At 42.0% G+C, this 18,696-nt stretch overlaps 2 protein-coding genes across 2 annotated transcripts; one reads left to right on the top strand and one right to left on the bottom strand.

Moving 5' to 3' along the window:
* The first annotated feature begins 14,651 nt into the window (after positions 1–14,651).
* On the top strand, positions 14,652–15,625 carry LOC105733000 (histone H3.Y). The gene has a single exon (XM_064375887.1). It carries the CDS (start codon positions 14,960–14,962, stop codon positions 15,368–15,370), a length of 411 nt encoding a protein of 136 aa, XP_064231957.1. The 5' UTR covers positions 14,652–14,959; the 3' UTR covers positions 15,371–15,625.
* A 1,461-nt stretch (positions 15,626–17,086) lies between these two features.
* Positions 17,087–17,686, bottom strand: LOC135274834 (TATA-box binding protein associated factor 11 like protein 2-like). Its single transcript, XM_064375806.1, has one exon. The coding sequence runs from the start codon at positions 17,684–17,686 to the stop codon at positions 17,087–17,089; it is 600 nt and encodes a 199-aa protein (XP_064231876.1).
* Positions 17,687–18,696: the final 1,010 nt, after the last annotated feature.

The raw sequence follows: 18,696 nt of genomic DNA, 5'->3' as shown, positions 1-18,696 counted from the left end.
ATGTGGGTGTGTCTTCTGCACAGATCTCAACTCACAGGCTCTCTGAATCCTATCCACAAACCCACCGCCCTGGCTCTCCGACTCCAGAACCACCTGCAGCTGGCCAGGTTTAGCCCAGGAACAGGTGAGAGGCCACAGCCCTGCACCATGGCTCCCACCAAGCAGAACACCCACAAAGCCACCACCTGGGAGGCCCTTAGGAAGCCCCTGACCACCAAAGCTGCCAGGAAGAGGGTACTGCCTACAGGAGGAATCAAGAAGCCTCACCACTACGGGCCTGACACCCTGGTGCTGTGCAAAATCAAAAGGGACTAGAAGTCCACACAGCTGCTCCTGCACAAGCTGCCCTTCCAGCACCTGGTGTGTGAGATCCCTGGGCCATCAGCCTGGTCCTGAGCTTTCAGAGCATGGCCACTGGTACCCCGCAGGAGCCCAGTGAGGCCTACCTGGTGCACCTCTTTGAAGACACCATCCTATGTGCCACCCATGCCAGGCTTGTCACGGTTATGCCCAGAGACATGCAGCTGGCCTGCCGCTTCCGTGGAGAGGGAGCTTAAGAGCACACGCTCCAGGGAAACGTTGCATTCTAGGCAGCTTCAGTTCTGTTTTGTGTGTTTTCTCTCTTCTTTCAGTTACTGGTAGTTCTGATGTTAGAAGTTTTATTCCATTATGGTTTCTTTTCCCCTATGGGGTCCAAAAGTAGCTAAGAATATGATTGGGAGTGGAAACATAAGCAAAAATCATAGATAGTGACTGCTTCCATTTGCTTTTATTTGTAGACTTTTATTCTGCATTGAGGGTCTAGTGCATTAGTGTTGAGTGGAAATGTCTCCACGAGTGAGTTTTAGCACTTCAACTCTACATCATGGTCAATACATTGTTCTTTTGTTTAGAAAATGCCTGCATTTAGACTATTTACAACCAAATAAATTTCTTCTTGATGGAAACTCAATGATACTTGTCAGACTTGATCAAACAGTAGATGAGATCTACATTTTGAAGTTTTCTACACGCAACTGTATGTTTACAATGTTCCCTGTCTCCTGGGCTGTTTCTGCTAGTTTGCTATGAAAATACATCCAACTCTACTTTCTAAAATGTGAATAGACTCTCTGTGTACAAGTCACTTCACATTACAGGAGGCAGAACAGCCACTGTGGGTCTGTTTGTGGGTAGGAAAAAAAGAGAGACACTTATTAGAAGTCTGATGCAGTTCATCACTGGTAGGTCAGTGTTCCAGAACATGGTCATGGCCATGCCCACAGCTGGAATGACCCAGGTCTTATTCAGGGTGGTGGTAGAAGAAGCTCTGTCCATGTGTGAGATGGGGAATCCGATGCCCCAGCTGTGGCCCAAGCATTGGAGGTAGGCTGTTCACAAGTTAAAGCCGAAGGCCAAGGGCCACTTCCCCAACACCTAACACAAAAAAATTATCTTCCTCCCGGCCCCAGTCTAGATAGAAAGGCCTGTTCTCAAAGGACCAAGGACTGAATCCAGTGTTTCTATGACAGGACTGCCTGTGTCCCGCACCTTCTGTATTTCAGTCTAGGCTGAATAGACCCACAATTTTAAAGTCTTTCCCCCAACTGTTTCATTGATCTCATCTAGATGAAGGCAGCAGCTTCTTTCATAATTGCTTTGACTAAATATTTGGGCTCCTGATGGCATATAAAAATATTTTTGTGTCTTTCTACCTGGAAGAAAAAAGATGTGTGGGTCTCAAGCATCATGGGGATAGGAAGCTGCTTGCAGAAAGGAAAACCCCTTCCAAGAGACTTGTGAGTTTTCATACTGAAGCCTGGAGTAGCCATGTCTTAGCTTTTATGCTTAAGGTTTGGTTTTAACAGATGAAGCCTCCAGAACCTTTCCGTGTGGTAGCCTATCCTGAAGGCTGTGTCCTGAGCAGGAGACTGGAATTGTCCTCACATGTGTATTTTTATTCTTCTACAGATTTTCATCTGTGATCAACTGTTTTTCAACTTTGTGGGGCTGTGGAGACCCCACAGAGTCGTGGGGTGTCCTTTACGCTGTGTTGAGGTACAGGATCCAAGAGGTAAAGAGACAGGTCACTGAAGAACTGGTGAAAAGCATCTGGACTCGGGGGGCCACACCACCTGTGAGCGGAGATCAGCAGCGGCCCCCAAATGCCCAAGAGCACATGTATTTATTAGGTACAAGCAGGGGGCAGGGTCGTGAGTGAGGTCATCATCTATAGGCTTAGTAATAGGGCATACGTAATCACGTGAGTTACAGCAAGGGGACCACCCCATTATGTCACCTGGGCAGAGAGGTGGGCTGTGTGCAGCAGGGGGCTGTGCTGTGTGCAGTAGTTGAGGGTCGTGTACAGAAATGGTCCACCCCCATTAAGTCACCAAGGCAAGGAGGTGGACTGTGTGCAACAGGTGTCGTGTGCAACACTTCTTATCTGGGGGCTGGAGACTTCAAAGGATTTCTAATAGAAGGATAATGTAAGCTTAATGCAGTGGGAGCTGACAGACTTGTGCTCTTCTAAGATATTTATGGGAGGATTCTTTGAGCTAGCACAGAAGCAAGAAAGGATAGACAGGGTATATAGCTGCTGTGACTGGTCACACCAGAGGGGTTCTTCTCCCTCAGTTACTTCCAGGATATCAGGTCTGAGGCCTACTTTCCACAGGAACTGGATGCAAGGTACTACAACTCCTTTATCAGGAGGAGAGGCACTTGCTCCAAGCCTGCCATACAGCATATGCCCTTTCAGACAGAGACGCCACCGCCTGGATCTTTGGTTCTCGTCCTGGTCTGGCTGTTTTCCCATGTACTGCTTCTGTTCTGTGACTGCTCTAGGCATTCCTCCTACTACAAACTACTATATGGTTATACAGAAGGATTACATAAATCAGCACTAAATGTGTCAGTACAGCTCCGACTACAATACCTATATGATTGTATAGAAAGATTATATAGAACTAAGTATGCTAGATATATGTAAGCAGTAAGTTACACTTCAAGCACTAATTCTATAAACTAATATATGATTATATATAAAGGAAACAGCTAAGCAATAACACTATAAACTAAGATATTCTTCAGGCACTAGTTGCGCCTGGGGTCTGGACAGTTCTCTTGCCTCGGTGCCCATGGAGGGTGTTGCCCATGGAGGGTTTTACCCACAAACCTTTGCAAGAACAAAAATAAAATTACACTCCAAATTGTTGTCTAAAAGGACTTTTTTCACATTCCTACCATGATTGTTTTATTTCAGGGAAGGTTCTTTGATAATGTTAAAATGGTAACATACTATAGGAGCTGCTGGGAAAACTCAAGACAGAAAAACAGACTCCGGAAACACAGTCTAGTCTCTGCACTCACTTCCAGGCCTTCACCTCTGAAGAATTGGTTTTAACATAAACTATTTTTATAGCTTAGAACTCTCTTTTGTACTTCTGAGAAAGAAAAATACATCTGACATATAATCTATTAGTAGATAAGATTACAACATATTTTATTCTATTTTTTATATTATGGTGTTAAATGCAAAAATTAAAAACAAAATTCCTATGATTGTAAGATTTAAGCATTAAACATTTTCATTAAAATAAAACACTTTTTCTAACTACATTGACATGTAATTGATCGAATACTCTGAATATAAGAGAAATGGTAACAAATGTATAGTAAAACATCAGATGAACTTCCAATGTTTAGGGTGGCATGGATGGAGCTTAGTCATCATCACTCTGTCCTAACAACAAGTATACAATTTAAAAAATGAAAGGTCAACATCTTTTTTGACTTCTCTCTGAGTAGTGAGGTCATAGGGCAAACTGTGGAGTAATTAAAAAGATTCGTGCTTTCCTCACTTCAAAGTATGCCACAAAGTGATAGTAACCCAAGCAGAATAACACTGGTTTAAAAACAGACACTCAGACCATTGGAACAGAGAAGAGACCACAGAAGTCAATCCAGACATGTGCAGCCAACTGAGTTTATACAAAGGTGACAACAAAAACAACTATGAAATGACAGTCATTTTAATCAATGGTGACAGGAAAACTAGATATTCACATGCAAAAGAATCAACTTACACCCTTATCATTTACCATATACAAAAATATACTAAAATCTATTACAAACTTTAGAAGAGGGACCTCAAGTATAAACCTACTACAAGAAATGTAGAGAAAAACATCAATGGCACTAGTCAGCCCAGGGATCTTTTAGTTATGACCCCACGAGCACAGACAATAAAAGCAAAAGTGGACAAAGGAATTACATCTAACTCACAAGCTTCTACGCAGCAAAGGAAACAATCATCAGAGTGAAGAGACAACCAGCAGAATGGAACAAAGTATCTGTACCCCATATATCTGATAAGGAATAAATTTCCAAAGTGCATAAGAAAATCAAACAGTTTAATAGCCAGAAAACAAAAATCCAAAATAAAAATGATCAAAGACCTAAATAGACATTTATGAAAAAGAAGACAGAAAAGTATGGCCAGGAAATATATGGAAAAATGCTCAACATCACTAATCATCACAGAACGCAAATTAAAACTAAAATAAAATACTACCTCACACCTATCAGAATAGCTGTTATCAAAGAGCCAAAGGATAGCAATTGTAGATGAGGATATGAAGAAAAGGGAAACCCCTTGCACTGTCGGTGAGAATGTAAATTAGTGCAACCACTATAGAAAACACAACAGTGGTTCCTCCAAAACTAAAACTGGAGCTGCCATATGTTCCACCAATGCCACACTGCTAAGTATATATCCACAAGAAATAAAATTAGTATACTGAAGAGATATCTGTACCCTCATATCTATTGCAGCACTATGTACAATAGAGTTAAGATATAAAATCAACATAAATGTCCATATATAGATGATTGGATAAAGAGATTGTGATATAAATACACAATGGAATACTATCCAGCCTTAAGAAATAAGGACACATGGATGAACCTGGAAGTCATTATGCTATGTGAAATCAGCAAGGCATCGAAAGACAAATACTACTTGACCTCAGTCATATGAGAAATCTAAAACAGTTGATCTCATAGAAGTAGAAAGGCAGTTGCCACAGACTGTAGTGGCAGGGGTGGGTATTTGATGAGACACTCAAAATACACACGATTTCATTCACATGGGAGGAATAAGTTCAAGAGGTATAATCTATTTTACACCATGGTGACTCTACCTATCAATATATTGTACTCTTGAAAAATGCTAAGGGTGAATATGAAGTGTTCTTAACAAAATTATGATAACTACATTAAATTAGCTAGATTTGACATTTTACAATGTATATAATATATCCTGTTGTACATAATAAGTATATACAATTTGAAATATCAATTGAAAGATTTATTAGTAAATAAATACAAAGATCCACAGTTGGAAGGGGTTGGTGTCGAGAGAAAGAATAGAGAGGCTAGAGTCAAAACATTTCTAGAGAAGTGAAACTATTTCATAGGCACTATCATGGTGGATGCCTGCCATGATGCATCTGTCCAAACCTACAGAATGTACAATAAAAACATAGTGAACCCTGGCCAGACGCGGTGGCTCATGCCTGTAATCCTAGCACTTTGGGAGGCCAAGGCAGGTGGATCACGAGGTCAAGAGATTGAGACCATCCTGGCCAACATGGTGAAACCCCGTCTCTACTAAAAATGCAAAAATTATCTGGACCTGGTGGCGTGCACCTGTAGTCCCAGCTACTTGGGAGGCTGAGGCAGGAGAATTGCTTGAACCCAGGAGGCGAAGGTTGCAGTGAGCCGAGATCGCGCCACTGCACTCCAGCCTAGCGCCTGGCAACGGAGCGAGACTTTGTCTCAAAAAAAAAAAAAAAAAACCATAGTGAACCCTAATGTAAGCTACAGACTTTGAGTGATAATAATAGGTCAACGTAGGTTCAATGATTGTAACTCACACACAATCTGGGATAGGAAGTTGATACCAGATGGAGGCTATGCATATATGGGGGAGAGGATTTAGGGGAACTCTCTACTTTTTGCCCAATTTTGCATAAAACTAAAACTTTTCTATAAGATGAGCACAGAAGTCTTAGCTAGGGCAATCAGACAACAGGATGAAATAAAAGGTATTAACATTGGAAAAGAGCAAGTCAGACTATCTCTGTTGGATAGACATCTGACAGTATACCTGTCAGAGACGTTATAGGTAAATTCGGTAAAATCTCAGGTTACAAAAGCCATGTGCACAATTAATAGCACCGGTACACACCAACAACAACCAAGATGAGAATTAAATCAAGAACTCAATCCCTTTTATACTAGCTACATATGTATATGTGAATATACTTAACAAAGAAGATGAAAGATCCCAACAAGGAGAACTACAAAGCACTGCCAAAAGAAATAGATGGTAGAAACAAATAGAAATACGTTCCATGCCCATGGATTAGAAAAATCAGTATCATTAATAAAAAACTATACTCCCCAAAGCAGCTACACATTCAATGTCAATTTCTTCCAAATACCAACATCATGTTACGCAGAGTTAGGAAAAAATTCTAAAGTGCATATGGAACCAAAAAAAAATTCAAACAGCCAAAGCCGTGCAAAGGAAAAAAAAAATTTGGAGGCATCCCATTACCTGACATCAAATTATTCCAAAAGACTATAGTAATCAAAATGGTGTGGTAGTGGCATAAAAGTAGACCCACAGGCCAATGAAACAGAATAGAGAAAACAAAAATAAAGCCAACTGATTTCGAGAGAGCATACAGAAACATCAACTGGGGAAAGAACACCCTTTTGAATAAATGGTAATGGGTACATTGGATAGCCACATGCAGAAGAAGGAAACTTGATCCCTATCTCTCACCATATACAAAAATTTACCCAAGATGGATTGAAGATTTAAATCCAAGTCCTGAAACCATAAAAACTCTAGAAGAAAACCCAGGTAAACTGTTCTAGACATTGGCCTAAGCAAACAACTTATAACAAAGATTCCCAAAAGCAAACGCCACATAAACAAAAATAAACCAGTGGGAGCTAATGAAAACAAAAAGCTTGTCCAGAGCTAAATAAATCATCAGAGTAAACAAACAACCTACAGAATGGGAGAACTATTTGCAAATTATACCTCTGACAAAGGACTAATAGATACAGAATCTACAAGGAACTGAAACAAATCAACAAAGAAAACAAAAATAACCCCATTAAAAAGTGAGCAAGTGACCTGCATAGATATTTGTCACAAGAAGATACAAAAATAGCCAATAAACAGGAAAAAATGCTCATCACTGATTATCAGGGAAATTCAAATTAAACCCACAATGAGATATCACCTTACCCCAGCAAGAATGGCCATTATTCAATAGTCAAAAAAACAGTAGATGTTGGCATAAATGTGGGGACAAAGAAATGCTTAGACATTACTGGTGGAATGTAAATTAGTACAACATCTCTGGAAAACAATGCAGAGATTTCACAAGGAACTTAAAGTAGATCTACCATTCCATCCAGCAATCCCACTACTGGGTACACACCTAAAAAAAGAAGTCATTATATCAAAGAAAGCTGAACACGTACGCTTATCACAACACAATTCACAACTGCAAAGATACAAAATAAACCTAAGTGCCCATCAACTGACGAGTGGGCCCCAAGGTGGCCAATTGGAAGCAGCTGTGGTCTGTGGCCCTCACAGAGAGGAACAGGGGTGAATGAATACAGCATATTCAACTGAAATATTCACGTACTCACATTGAGACTAATTAGGGAAACATCCTGACCCATGGAGAAGGAAGAAAAGCAGGGTGGAGCAAGGGCCCACCCAGGAGCACCACAGAGCCAAGGGAACCACCACCCACAGCCAAGGAGAGCAGTGAGTGATTGCATGCTCCCGGGAAACCACACTTCACCCATGGATCTTTGCAATCTGTGTATCAAGAGCTTCCCTTGTGTGCCCATGCCACCAGAGCCTTGGGTCCAACACATACAGCTGTGTGGTCTCTGCAATGCAGCTGCTCAGATATGTACAGAGACCTAGGAGCTTTATACTCTGGGCTCGGGATCCCTGGCAAGGGCATCTGCAGCTCAGGCAAAGCAAGAGGTCTACATGTGCCCATAGAAAGGCGGCTAAATCCTGGGGTCTGAGCAGCATCCATCTGCAGGCCCCAATTTCATGGCATCCCACAAGACAAGCCCCACTGGCTTGGAATTCCAGCCAGCCACGAGAAACAAGGTGAAGCCTGCCTGAGACAGGTCAGAGACCCTGGGAAAGGCGGGGGCTGCTATCTCTGCTGTTGGGTCAACTCAGCCTGCAGGCTTTGGAGTGTCCAAACAGTGAGGACAAGGAAGTGTCCCCCCAGCACGGCACTGCACAGCTGCTTTCCCAGATTGTGGTCAGACTGCTTCTTTAAGCAGGACCCCAATCCACTGCTCCTTATGGGGCAGGTCCTTCCAACCAGGGCCTCCAGCCACACCTGCCTGTGTTGTACAGCTGACAGAGTTCTAATTTTTCCCTGAGTCTAAGTGCTTATGGGGCATGGTAGGCTACCACCATGACTGTTCGGGCATCTCAGCTGGTCCCGTCTGGGGCCTTGGAGAGCCATAATGGATCAGGAGCTAAGGAGATCCCCAACACAGCATGGCTACTCTAGTAAAAAGCATCAGACTGCTTCTTCAAGCAGGTTCCTGATCCCATTCCTCCAGACTACATGAGACTTTCCCGTCCACTGTCTCTAGCCACATCCTAGAGGCACATTCAAGCCAGAAACCTACCTGGGACAAAGCTTTCAGAAGAAGCAGCAGGATGCCACCTTTGCTGTTTTGCAGCCTTCAAGAATGATACCTCCAAGTATGGGAAAAACCCAGGTGACTATGGTCTGGAGCAGATACCCAGCAAACTGCAGCAGCCCTGTGGAAGAGTGGCCAGATGTGCTAGCAACAACAACAACAAACCCATCCAAAGGTCAGCTACTTTAAAGCCCGAAGGTAGATAAGCTCACAAAGATGAGAAAGAATTAGCAGAAAGAACCTAAAACTCCAAAAAACAGAGTGCCCCTTTTCCTCCAAATGACTGCAACACCTCTCCACCAAGGGTTCAGAAATGGGCTGAGTCTGAGATGGCTGAAATGACAAAAGGAGGCTTCAGGATATGGATAAAACAAACTTCACTGACCTAAAAGAGTATGTTGTATCCCAATGGAAAGAAGCTAAGAATCACGATAAAACAATGCAGATACAGACTCCCACGCAATAACAATGGGAGATTTTAACACCCCACTGACAATATTAGACAGATCATCAAGACAAAAAAATTAACAAAGATATTCAGGAGCTGAACTCAGCTCTGCATCAAGTAGACCTGATAGATATTTACAAAACTCTCCACCCAAAAAACAACAGAATATACATTCTTCTCATCACCACAAAGCAGTTACTCTAAAATTGAACACATAGTTGGAAGTAAAACACCTCTCATCAATTGCAAAAGATCTGAAATCATAACAGTCTCTCGGATAACAGCACAATCAAATTAGAACTCAAGATTAAGAAATTCACTCAAAATTGTAAAACTACATGGAAATTGAACAATGTGCACTGGAATGATTTTTTAGTAAATAATGAAATTAAAGTAGGAATCAAGAAGTTCTTTGAAACTAATGAGACCAAAGATACAATGTACCAGAATCTCTGGGATGCAGCTAAAGCAGTGTTAAGGGAGAAATCTGTAGCACTAAATACCCACATCAAAACGTTAGAAAGATCTCAACTTAAAAAATATCACAACTAAAAGAACTAGAGAACCAAGAGCAAACAAGCACCAAAGCTGGCAGAAGATAATAAATAACCAAGATCAGAGCTCAACTGAGGGAGATAGACACAAAACCCCTAAAAAGAAATCAATGAATTCAGGAGCTAGTTTTTGAAAAAAAATTAATAAAATAGATAAATCGCTAGCCAGACTAATGAAGAAGAAAAAAAGAAGATTAAAATAAACACAGGCAGAAATAAGAGGGATATAACCACTGACCCCACAGAAATACAAATAACCATCAGAGGGTACTATAAACACCTCTATGCACATACTAGAAAATCTAGAAGAAATGGATAAATTCCTGGACACATATATCCTGCCAAGACTGAATGAGGAAGATATCGAATCCTCGAATAGACCAATAATAAGTTCTAAAATTGAGGCAGTAATAAATAGCATACAAACCAAAAAAAGTCCAGGGCCAGAGAATTTATAGCTGAATTCTACCAGAGGCACAAAAAAGAGCTTATACCATTCCTACTGAAACTATCCCAAAGTATTTGACCAGCATCATTCTGATACCAAAACCTGGCACAGAAAAACAAAAAAAGAAAACTTCAGGCCAAATTAGGTATTGAAGGAACATACCTCAAAATAATAAGAGTCGTATGTGAAAAATTCACAGCCAATGTCATACTAAAAGGACAAAGGCTGGAAGCATTTCCCTTGCAAAGGGGCACAAGACAAGGTTGCCCTTTCTCACCACTCCTGTTCAACACAGTACTGGAATTCCTAGCCAGAGTAATCAGACAAGAGAAAGAAATAAAGGGCATCCAAATTGGTAAAGAGGAAGTCAAACTGTCACTGTTGGCCAATAATATGATTGTATACCTAGAAAATCCTAAAGACTCATGTAAAATGCTTCTAGATCTGTTAAACCAATTCAGTAAAGTTTAAGGATACAAAATCAATGCATACAAATCAGTAGCACTGCTGTACACCAACAGTGACAAAGCTGAGAATTAAATCAAGAACTCAACCTCTTTTATAATAGCTGCAAAAACATAAAATACTTAGGAATGTATCTATCCAAGGACCTCTAAAGGAAAAGTACAAAACACTGATGAGAGAAATCATAGATGACGAAAACACATTTAAAAATTTCCCATGCTCATGCATGGGTACAATCAATATTTTTTTAAATGACTATACTGCCAAGAGTGATCTACAAATTCACTGCAATTTCTATCAATATTCCATCATCATTTTTCACAGAACTAGGAAAAACAATCCTAAAATTCCTATGGAACTATAAAAGAGCCCGTATAGCCAAAGTAAGACAAATCACAAAGAAGAAATCTGGAGGCATCACATTACCTGACTTCAAATTATTCTACGGGCTATAGTTACTGGCATAAAAAATAGGCATACAGACCGATGAAACAAAGTAGATAACCCAGAAGGAAAGCCAAATACTTACAGTCAATTGATCTTCAACAAAGCAAACAAAAACATAAAGGAGAAAAAGAACACCCTATTCAACAAAGTGGTGCTGGGATAATTGGCAAGTCACATGTAAAAGGATGAAAGTGGATCCTCAACTCTCACCTTATACAAAAAATCAACTTAAGATGGATATCAAAGACTTAAATTTGAGTCCTGAAACCATGAAAATTCTAGAAGATAACATCAGAAAAACTCTTCTAGACATTAGCTTAAGCAAAGAGTTTCATGACCAAGAACCCAAAAGCAAATGCAAGAAAAACAAAGATAAATAGATGGAAATTAATTAAACTAAAAAACCATCTGCACATCAAAAAATAATAATAATCAGCAGAGTAAACAGAAAACCCATAGAGTGGGAGAAAATATTCACAGGCTATGCATCTTATAAAGGACTAATATTCAGAATCTACAAAGAACTCGAACAAACCAGCAAGAAAAAAGAATCCCATCAAAAAGTGGGCTAAAGCCATGAATAGACAATTATCAAAAGAAGATATACAAATGGCCAACAACATATGAAAAAATGTTCAATACCACTAATGACCAGGGAAATGAAAATTAAAACCACAATGCAATGGCATCTTACTCCTGCAAAGAATGGCCATAATTTAAAAATCAAAAAATAATAGATGTTATCACGAATGTGAGGAAAAGGGGACACTTTTACACTGTTGGTGGAAACGTAAACTAGCACAGCCACTATGGAAAACAGTGTGGAGATTCCTTAAAGAACCAAAAAGAGATGTACCATTTGATCCACCAATTCCCTACTGGGTATCTGCCCAGAGGAAAATAAGTCATTATATGAAAAAGACACTGCATGTGCATGTTTATAGCAGCACAGTTCACAATTGCAAAAATTTGGAACCAGCCCAAATGCCCATCAACGGAATGGATAAAGAAAATACTATATATATATTTGTGTATGTTTGTGTGTGTGTGTATATATATATACACACACACTATATATATATACACACACACACACATATTTATCTATATATGTGTGTATACATACACACATATATTTATATATACACATGTATATATAAAAATATATGTGTGTATATATATATGGGTGCATATATATAATAATATAATATATATTTTATAACATATAATATAATATATTAAAATAATATAAATATATAATATATATAAATATATATATACACATATATATGTGTATATATAAATATATGTACTCATATATATATACACACGTATATTTTTATATATGTGTGTGTGGATATATAAATGGTACATATACATACATTTCATTTCCCTGATCATATATATATATACAAACATACACACGCACAAACATATGTACACATATACATATACACACACACATTTATATATATGTGTGTATATATAAATATATGTGTATACATATATATATATGCACACACACACACATTTCATTTCCCTGGTCATATATATACACACACACACACACACAAATGTATGTACACATATACATATACACACACACACATATATACCTATATACACTATGCACACACACCACAGAATATCACTCAGCCAAAAACAGGAATGAAATAATGGCATTCACAGCAACCTGAATGGAGTTGGAGACCATTATTCTAAGTGAAGTAACTCAGGAATGGAAAACCAAATATCCTATGTTCTCACTTACAAGTGGGAGCTAAGCTATGAGGAAGAAAAAAACATAAGAACGTCATAATGGACCTTGTGGACTCCCGGAGAAAGATGGAAGGGGGTGTGGGATAAAAGACTACACATTGGGTACAGTCTACACTGCTCAGGTGATGGATACACCAAAATTTCAGAAATGACCATTAACTAACTTATCTATGTAACCAAACACCACCTGCTCCCCAAAAACTATTGATATAATAATAAAACAAAACAAAACCAAGGTAAAGAAAATGGGTACATATACATCAGGCACTGCTACTCAGTCATTAACAATGAAATTATGTCTATGTCAGCAACTTGGATGGAACTGGAGGCCATTACTCTTTTTAAAGTAACTCAGGAATCTACAAGCAAATAGTGCAGGATCTCACCTAGAAGTGAGAGCTAAGCTGTGGGTCCACAAAGGCATGCAGTGTAGTATACTAAACATTAGAGACTCAGAAGTGGGAGGGTGAGAGAGGGTGACAGAGGAGAAACTGCCTGTCGAGTACAATGTAAACTAATTGGGTGATGAGTGCACTAAAATCCCAGACTTCAACACTACACAGTTCATCTATGGAACCAAAACAACCTGTACTCCTAAAGCTATTGAAACGCAGTTTTTAAAAATTCAACAAAAAAATAAATAATAATAAGCTCTAATTTTAAAATGCTAATGTGAACTTATTTTCTAAGTACTGATACCATGGAATCTATTGCTCTGTGTGCCACGCCTGCATTGAATTGGGCATTAATTTCAACTACAGGTATCACAAAAGTCTGTTAACAGTATATTTGAATAGAATTCACAACTATACAATTTATCTATGGAACCTAAAACCATAGTCACCCCTAAAAATATTAAAATAACAAAATATTTTCAATGGTTTCCTAGCTCATCTGTGACCTCGGGTCAGCAGCTAAGTGAGGTCAAAGCTAGCTTCTCAGGAGCTCGTGGCATTCCCATCATGGCCCATGGCAGGATAGCTCAGCTCAGGAATCCAGTCCACCTTCAAAAGGGAAAAGGAGCTTCAAGGGGCTGAGGGGGAACATCTCTGTGACAGTCACATGTGATTCTTTTCTCAGGAAAGCTTTGGCTTATCCGGAGCCAAATCTGCTGAAGGCTACCAGAAGATTTTCATGAGTGTCACTTTTGGGGAGAAAATACCACAGGAGAAACCCTGACAGAGAAGTGACCATTTCAAATTTCCATATACCCCCCACCCTCCACCAGTACACTTCATTCTCAAAGAAACTGATAAAACCTCATGTTCTCATGCCTTGGTGTCTTAGAGCAGACATGTAATTTGGCTAACTGCCGACTTTATTAAAATTGGTTTTTCACTGGCAATATTTCCATGATGATCAACAAATGTAAACTTTCAGATTCTCTTTTGCACCGAGAACTTTAGGTGACCCACCCACCTACCATCCCTCCTACAAGACTTGATTGAGTTTTCACAGCCCTGATGAGGTTGAGAGTCTGGTGAAGCTTAGCTGGGTGGGTCTAATGCAATTATCTAAGCCAATTATAGGAGGCTGGACTTGGGTGGGTCAAATGCAATCATCTGAGCCCCTTGTGAGAGGCTGCCCTTGTTCCTCCTTCACTTGGGAGGGAAGTCTCCGGGGACTTGATGGAGTTTTCACAGCCCTGATGAGGTTGAGAATCTGGTGAAGCAGTGAGTGCAATGAAACATAGCTGGGAGGGTCTAAAGCAATCGTCTGAGCCCCTTATAAGAGGCTGGACTTAGCTGAGCCCACAGAGATCTCCAGCCAGTGCAAGACTGCCTAGGAGGGAGATTCCCCACCGCTGGTGTGCAGACCTAGGAAGCCCAGGACCCCCGGAGACTGAGCAGCAGGGCCTCTGACCTGCAGACCAACGAGCTGGTAAGTCTGGGGCTGGGTTTCAGGGACTACGATTGTGTGAGCACCCTGCCCATGGATCTCAACTCACAGGCTTTCTGAACTTTTGTCCACAGCCCCACCATCACTGCTGTCTGAAACCACCGCTGCCTCCAGTTCACCAGGCTCAGCCCAAGGACCGGAGAAAGGCCGAGGCCTCACACCATGGCGCGCACCAAGCAGACCGCCCGCAAAGCCAACACTGTGCAGGCCCCCAGGAAGCCCGTAGCCACCAAAGCCCCAGGAAAGAGGTTGCCGCCTACAGGAGGAATCAAGAAGCCTCACCGCTACAGGCCTGGCACCCTGGCACTGCGCGAAATCAGAAAGTACCAGAAGTCCACGGAGCTGCTCCTGCGCAAGCTGCCCTTCCAGCGCCTGGTGCGCGAGATCACCCAGGACATCAGCCTGGACCTGCGCTTCCAGAGCGCAGCCATTGGCGCCCTGCAGGAGGCCAGCGAGGCCTACCTGGTCTGCCTCTTTGAAGACACCAACCTGTGTGCCATCCATGCCAGGCGCGTCACAATTATGCCCAGAGACATGCAGCTGGCCCTCCGCCTCCGCAGAGAAGGTTGTTAGGAGCCCAAATGTAGTTAAGCATAGGATTGGGGGTGGAAACAGGCAGAAACCGGGTCTTGGTGGTGGTTTTGGGTGCTTTTGTTTGTAAATGTCTAATCTACCTTGAGGGTCATAAGCCAGCAGCGTCAAGTGGAATTGTTTCAGTGAACGCGTTTCAGCACTTCCACTCTACATCAGTGTTCAAGAAATCTGTTCATTTTCACTGGACTATGCCTGTGTGTACTTCAAACCAAATAAATCTCTTCTTGAAGGCAACTCAGTGATGAGATCCACACTTTCGCTTTTCCTGTATGCAGCTCTGTGTTTGCAATGTTCCCTGTGTCCTGGGCTGTTCCTGCTAGTTTACTGCAAACATACATTCAACACCACTTTCTAAAATATGAATAGACTCTCTATCCACAAGTCACTTCACATCAGGGGAGGCAGAAAAACCAGTGTGTTTGTGGGTAGAAAGGGAGAGAGGCGCCCTTTAGAATTCTGCTGCCATCCGTCTCTGGCAGTTCAGTGTCCTCGAATGTACAAGACTGGAATGACCCAGGTCTGGGAAGTAGTAAGAGAATCATTGAGGGCTGGACGCGGTGGCTCACACCTGTAATCCCAGCACTTTGGGAGACTGAGGCGGGCGGATCATGAGGTCAAGAGATTGAGACCATCTTGGTCAACATGGTGAAACCCGGTCTCTACTTAAAATACAAAAAAATTAGCTGGGCATAGTGGCGTAGTCCCAGCTACTCGGGAGGCTGGAGAATTGCTTGAACCCAGGAGGCAGAGATTGCAGTGAGCTGAGATTGTGCCACTGTACACCAGCCTGGGTGACAGAGACTCCATCTCAAAAAAAAAAAAAAAAAAAAAAAAATGAAAGGAAGGGAGGGAGGGAGGGAGGGAGGGAGGGAAGGAAGGAAGGAAGGAAGGAAGGAAGGAAGGAAGGAAGGAAGGAAGGAAGGAAGGAGAAAGAAAAGTGCATTCCATTTGTTAGTCATCTCCTCACTACCTCACCAGCTCCAACCATTATGAGATAGGCTTTAAGAATGGCAATGAAGCTCCAGGAAAACTTACATTGTTATAAACAACCAGCCATGAAAGCTGTCAAAGATTTTTCCTGGAAAGATACCACTTACTGCAAATTTCCTTCTAGAGAACTGTGTCTATATGAAATTAAATATTGAGAAGATTTTGAATGTGTGAGGACATTCTCTCTCTCTAGTCTTATAGGATTCTCCTATGTTACGTTAATTTCCAATAATGTAGAAAATCACTTACTGACATAAAGCAAAGTAGGGAGGAATATGAGAACAGTCAAATAAGAGAAAAATAACGCTCTGCAGTCTTCACTTACTGAAACCAGATATAATGACAAAAGCTAAGACGCAGCAACTCTGGGCTTCAGTGTAAACCCGTGCAAGTCCCCTCTCTGAGAGCATCTCCCTGCCCACAGAACGCTCCAGGCCAGGCACCTATCTTCTTTCAACTAGGAAGACACAGAAAAATGCCTCTATATGCCCTAGGAAGCCCAAATATTTAGTTAAAGTGATTACAAAACAAGGCATTGTCTTCATCTAGGGAAGGCCAATGTCAGAGTTTGAGAAAGACGTGAAAACCATGGGTAAATCCAGGGTAGACTGAGAGGCAGAAGCTCCAGCAGGCACAGTCCTGTCATAAGAAGACGGAAGCAGTACTTCTTCCTGCACAAACAGACCTTTCCCTCTGGCCTTGGGCCTAGAAGAACATGATTTTCTTGTACTTGGTGTTGGGGAAGAGGCCCTTGGACTTTAACCTGCGAACAGCCTCCCTCAAATGCTTGGGCTGCAGCGGGGGCGTTTCTCCCCACATCTGACACACGTCCAGGGCCTCTTCCACCACCTCTCCCACCAAGACCTTGGCTATTCCAGCCATGGCAATGGCCACGTTCTCAGACACTGATCTGCCAGTGATAGACTGCATCATATTTGCAATGCGTGCTTTTGGGAAAGCTGACCGACGACACACTTCATAGCGGGCCAGCTGCTCCTCAGACATGGCAGACAGCAGGTTTGTCATCCTCTGAGCCTCATCTTCATCCATGGTGGGCTTCCTCTCCTTCTTTCCTTTGGTATCTGTTTTCAGTCTTTTGGATGCAGGAGGAGCTGAGGCTGAAGCTTCCTTGTCATCTGCTGTGAGGTCCATAACGTCCTGACTCCTGAGCTTACCTTCCTGATCCATGGGTTCTTCCAAGTTCCCACCTAGGTCCTCTGGGATTCCATCCTTGTTGCTGGGCTCCAGACCTCGAGGCATGGTGAACATCTCAGCAGACACAACTGTTTGCCTGCCTGTCTCCATGGCTGAGATGCGGATCTAGTCCATGGCAGTGCTGCAGAGACCGAATATCCAGCGGGGGTGGTTAGACTATGGAACTGCAATGAGAAAGTTTCAAAGACTTTAGCTGCTGTGTTTCTGCTGAGCCATAGCTCAGCCCCAACTGCACAGAGCTCCCTGCCTCTCCCTCCCACACACAAACACACACACTGGTTTTCTCACTTTCACAATGTGAAGGAACTTGTGGATGGAGAGTATATTAGTTTAAGATCAATGCAGAATAAATTCTCACAAATTTGAGAACTTTAAAACAAACCCCAGCTCACAGGTCAGAAGTTCCACTAGGCCGAGGGATTGCCTCCTACTCAAAGTCTCAAAGGGACCTCCAGGGCCTGGCTGCGTGGACGTTGCCTTGACCTGGGAAAGGTCTGGCTGTGATCTGATTCGGGTTCGTGGCGGAATTCGATGCCTGAGGGTTGTGCGAGCCAGGCCCGCTTGTCTGCTCTGCCTGCTGCTGTGAGAAAGCTCTCAACTCCTACAGGTGTCGCCTGGGTCTGGGCTGTGGGGCTCCCTGGGTCTGCAGAGTCAGTGCTGAGGAATCTCCTTCCAGGCAATCGCTCTCTGGCTGGAGACCTCTGTAACCTCAGAGAGGTTCAGTCCCATATAAAGAGCTCAGATGATTGAATTATACCGAGCTCTTAACAGCTACTGGTTCAGGGTATCCCTAACCTAATCAGGGATTTATGCGGCTCATCAGTTCCCGGTTCCGCCCACACTCAAGGGAGGGGCAGATGCAGGGCGTGTCTCTGAGGGGCGGGAAATGCAGGGGGCATTTCAGAATTCTGTCTTCCTCACGGAATCACAAAGTTCACATTTCACAACAATAAAGAAAAATTTAACAGTAAAAATGAGACATTTTATGAAGTTGCACGTTAGAAAACAGATGTCTGAAAAAAAATCTCCAACTCATAAAGAAACAAGTGGTTTATCAGGTACTCTGAAAATAAACTGAGCTGGGTGAGGGGAATATGGAA

Source organism: Aotus nancymaae, unplaced genomic scaffold (assembly GCF_030222135.1).
Source record: "Aotus nancymaae isolate 86718 unplaced genomic scaffold, 86718_ANA_hifiasm-v0.15.2.pri h1tg000014l, whole genome shotgun sequence".
In the NCBI taxonomy this organism is placed as follows: Eukaryota; Metazoa; Chordata; class Mammalia; order Primates; family Aotidae; genus Aotus; species Aotus nancymaae.
This window is presented reverse-complemented; position numbering and strand designations above follow the sequence as displayed.

Excerpts from the sequence above, each read along its gene's own strand:
- LOC105733000 (XM_064375887.1), top strand. The coding sequence starts at position 14,960 with ATGGCGCGCACCAAGCAGACCGCCCGCAAAGCCAACACTGTGCAGGCC.
- LOC135274834 (XM_064375806.1), bottom strand. The coding sequence starts at position 17,686 with ATGGAGACAGGCAGGCAAACAGTTGTGTCTGCTGAGATGTTCACCATG.